Source organism: Athalia rosae, chromosome 6 (assembly GCF_917208135.1).
Source record: "Athalia rosae chromosome 6, iyAthRosa1.1, whole genome shotgun sequence".
NCBI lineage: Eukaryota > Metazoa > Arthropoda > Insecta > Hymenoptera > Athaliidae > Athalia > Athalia rosae.
Window position 1 is genome coordinate 7,796,260 of NC_064031.1, and position 3,812 is coordinate 7,800,071.

Here is a 3,812-nt window from a genome sequence, read left to right on the forward strand (position 1 = left end):
ATCACGCACGCTGTAAGCTCCCCGTCGATTGGGGGGTGGACGGTTTTTGTTCTACCTTGCGGGCCTTCGCGAAAGCGTTGTCGCCCGGAGGAAAAAACGGATCCGTTCGCGTGCGTGCGCGCGGCTCGAATCGAAACACACCCGTCGGGCGAAAGGGAATCCGGTTCCTATTCCGGAACCCGGCAGCGGAACCGTTTACAAGTCGGGCCCTCGCAAGAGAGCTCGTCGGGGTAACCCAAAAAGACCTGGAGACGCCGTCGGGAGATCCGGAAAGAGTTTTCTTTTCTGTATAAGCGTTCGAGTTCCCTGGAATCCTCTAGCAGGGAGATAGGGTTTGGAACGCGAAGAGCACCGCAGTTGCGGCGGTGTCCGGATCTTCCCCTCGGACCTTGAAAATCCAGGAGAGGGCCACGTGGAGGTGTCGCGCCGGTTCGTACCCATATCCGCAGCAGGTCTCCAAGGTGAAGAGCCTCTAGTCGATAGACTAATGTAGGTAAGGGAAGTCGGCAAATTGGATCCGTAACTTCGGAATAAGGATTGGCTCTGAGGATCGGGGCGTGTCGGGCTTGGTCGGGAAGCGGGTTTGGCTGACGTGCCGGGCCTGGGCGAGGTGAAGGTAATAACCGGATCCGTGCTCGGTCCCGTGCCTTGGCCTCCCGCGGATCTGCCTCGCTGCGAGGCTTCCGTGACGGCTTGCCGACGCGGTCGTCCTCTTCGGCCGCTATTTAACGGTCAGCTCAGAACTGGCACGGACTGGGGGAATCCGACTGTCTAATTAAAACAAAGCATTGCGATGGCCCTAGCGGGTGTTGACGCAATGTGATTTCTGCCCAGTGCTCTGAATGTCAACGTGAAGAAATTCAAGCAAGCGCGGGTAAACGGCGGGAGTAACTATGACTCTCTTAAGGAAAGAAAGAGGAAATGCCAATCACCAAGCTCGCAAGCTCAAGAGGAGGAGAACTTTCTTCTCACGAGCGAAGAGATTAAAGAATGGGAATTAAAAATGATGGCCAACGACTACAACGTGAATAACATCCTGGAATTCAGCCGTGAAGCCAAAGAGAAAAGGCAGCAGATCGCGAAAGCCATGGAGGACTACAGGAGATACGTGGATAAGCTTAAAGCGGCATACTCATATCTTGTTGCCGAAAGGACAACGACTGATACGATGCTGGAGCTAATAAAAACAGCACAACCGAGAGAAAAATCAGACGAGGAGGAATTACGGCAGGAGCGGAGGATCACAGCAGTCATCCAGGCGGAGATCACGAAAGCGCTAAGCGAGCAGACTACAATTGAAACGATCAGACAAGCGGTACGGGTAGAGTTAGCAGGCAACAGAGAAATAATGGAAGGAAGAAGGGGCCAAGACGGAGGAGTGATGGAACAGGAAGCAGATGAAGGTGAGGGGGGCACATTCGCCGAGGTAGTGAGAAGGGGTCGTAAAGCATCTGGACGCAGTGCCACTGTCAAGATACACGGGGGCCCACCAATCCCGATAACCAAGGGGCAGGAGATCACGATAGGACCGGCCACGGGACATCAGGCCAGGTACAAGAGTGCTGACGAAGTGAAGCAGAAGGTGATGAGCGTGGTGAACCCATCGGCGTATGGGATGAAGGTGGACAAGATGATCAGAACCCGCGAAAACTCCGTAAAGATTGCAGCGAAAGGCACTGACGTAGGAAAACTTACATCTGCCCCTGAACTAGCAGAGGCGGGACTGGAGGTAAGGCTAGTCCAAAAACGTAAACCGAGATTGATCATCTACGGTGTTCCGAGTGGGTGCGATGCGGGTAAGATCCCTGAACAGCTTATGCAGCACAATAGGATCGAAATAAACGTGGAGGAGATCAAAGTAGTATACGCTTACAAGCCGAGACCAGGAAGCAGAACAACAAGTGTGGTCATTGAAGTCACGCCTCACGCAAGGAAGCAGATACTAGAACTCAAGGAATTATATGTCGATTGGGTGAGGTGTCGCGTGGAAGACCACATCAGGATCATGCAGTGCTTCAAGTGCCAGCAATTTGGCCATATGGCAAAAGACTGCCGGCAGGCGGACGATGTATGTGGGAAGTGCGCGGGGAAACACGAGACCAGGCAATGCCAGATGGAAGATGGTACGGCCAAATGCGCAAACTGCTGTCGGGAGAAAATGAATGCTACGGACCATTGGGCCACAAATGCGAACATATGCCCAGCATATAGAAGGAGAATCATGGACAGAGTCAGGAACACGGACTACGGTGCACCGCATACTCATGAGCGAGCATAGTAACGCGCATGCGATAAGTGGGGATGGGTGTGACGACCCGCCGGGACCTGACAGGGTTCCCCACTTATCTACCCTACTCTCACCCGGCCGCGGACAACACTCACGCGATAGTGAAGCAACACGTCACAAAAGAGGGAGCGGCACTAGTTCCGCTCGCTCGACCCTCTTGCAGGGTGCTCTCGCTGGCAATAACCCCAATACAAACATTGAAAAGCGGGTTCAGAGGGGTGTCTCTATACCACTCTGCAGCGAGCATAGCCTACTCAACTTTTCTACCCTACTATCTCCCAACACCACCAACAACAATATACCCACCACCTCAACTAATCCTACTGCTCCCACTGCCACTACCAGAGACGAAGTTGCGCGAACCACTAATTATGGCAATAGTAACCCAATTATCACACAGTACCCATTATCAAACAATCATCATATGGAGCCACGCGAGGAGGACGGAGGAATGCACGACCAGAACAGCACGAGGGATGGAAACGAACCGATACAGCAACACACGTGCGCGATATGCAAAAGGGGATTTGGTAGCCTGACCGGTCTAGGGGTGCACAAAAAGAGGAAACACCCGAGAGAAACGAACGAAGCAACTGACCTAACGAGAAAGAAGCCCAGATGGAGAGACGAGGACATGAGGAGGATGGCAATGATGGAGGCCCAAGCTCCCGCATCAGTACGTTGTATGAACGAACACCTAGTAGAGAATGTGCGCCTAAGCCCGCCACGGACGATAGAGGCGATCAAAGGTCTCAGAAGAAAGGCGAAATATAGGACCATTGTACAGGAGTACAAACGAAACCAGGCAAGTGGAAGAAGGGGAAATCAACATGATACCGTCGAGGGCCATGTAGAAGCCGGAAGGAACGACGTGGAAGAAACAAGCACGGATGACAGGAGTAGAGACAGCGGTACTGGACGCCCTAATGCGACTCGAAGCATCAGGGACTGGCTGCAGGAAAAATGCCAATTACTGGAAAGCGAACAGTGCACTGCGCTGGGCAAGAAAGAGCTGTGTGCGGCTATCAGAGCAAGCCTGCAGGGACACAATCCAACCGGCGAATTAATGGAGTGGTTCAATGCTCAGTTCCCGGACCTAGGACGGAGAAAGACACGCAAAGAGCGAGTGCGGAAGGAGAGGACGGAACAGAGCAGGAGAGCGAGAAGGAGGGCTGAGTACGCGGAGTATCAAACGCTGTGGAAAAAGAATACGGCGAAGGCAGCCAAGAAGATCCTAGATGGGGATGTGGATATAGATAGGCACCCGAGCCTAGCGGAGCAAGAGGCCTTCTGGCGCCCGATCTTCGAGGCGAAGGGCCACGAGAGGCCGACAGAGGGTGACACCAATGCGGACGGGGCGCTGAAACAGATAATAGAGCCGATAACGGCGCAGGAGGTAGGCAAACACAAACCGAACAGACGATCGGCGGCTGGTCTGGATCGATTGGGCGCAGAACGATGGCTGAATGGGCCAACGGATGAAATCAAAGCCATAGTAATGAACATAATAATGGAGAGCGGCGAG

At 53.4% G+C, this 3,812-nt stretch overlaps 1 protein-coding gene across 1 annotated transcript; it reads left to right on the top strand.

The window, feature by feature from the left end:
- The first annotated feature begins 925 nt into the window (after nucleotides 1-925).
- LOC125501477 lies at nucleotides 926-2,407 on the top strand. Its single transcript, XM_048657539.1, has one exon. The coding sequence runs from the start codon at nucleotides 1,004-1,006 to the stop codon at nucleotides 2,276-2,278; it is 1,275 nt and encodes a 424-aa protein (XP_048513496.1). The 5' UTR covers nucleotides 926-1,003; the 3' UTR covers nucleotides 2,279-2,407.
- Nucleotides 2,408-3,812: the final 1,405 nt, after the last annotated feature.

Coding starts and splice junctions, on each gene's coding strand:
- LOC125501477 (XM_048657539.1), top strand. CDS start 1,004: ATGATGGCCAACGACTACAACGTGAATAACATCCTGGAATTCAGCCGT.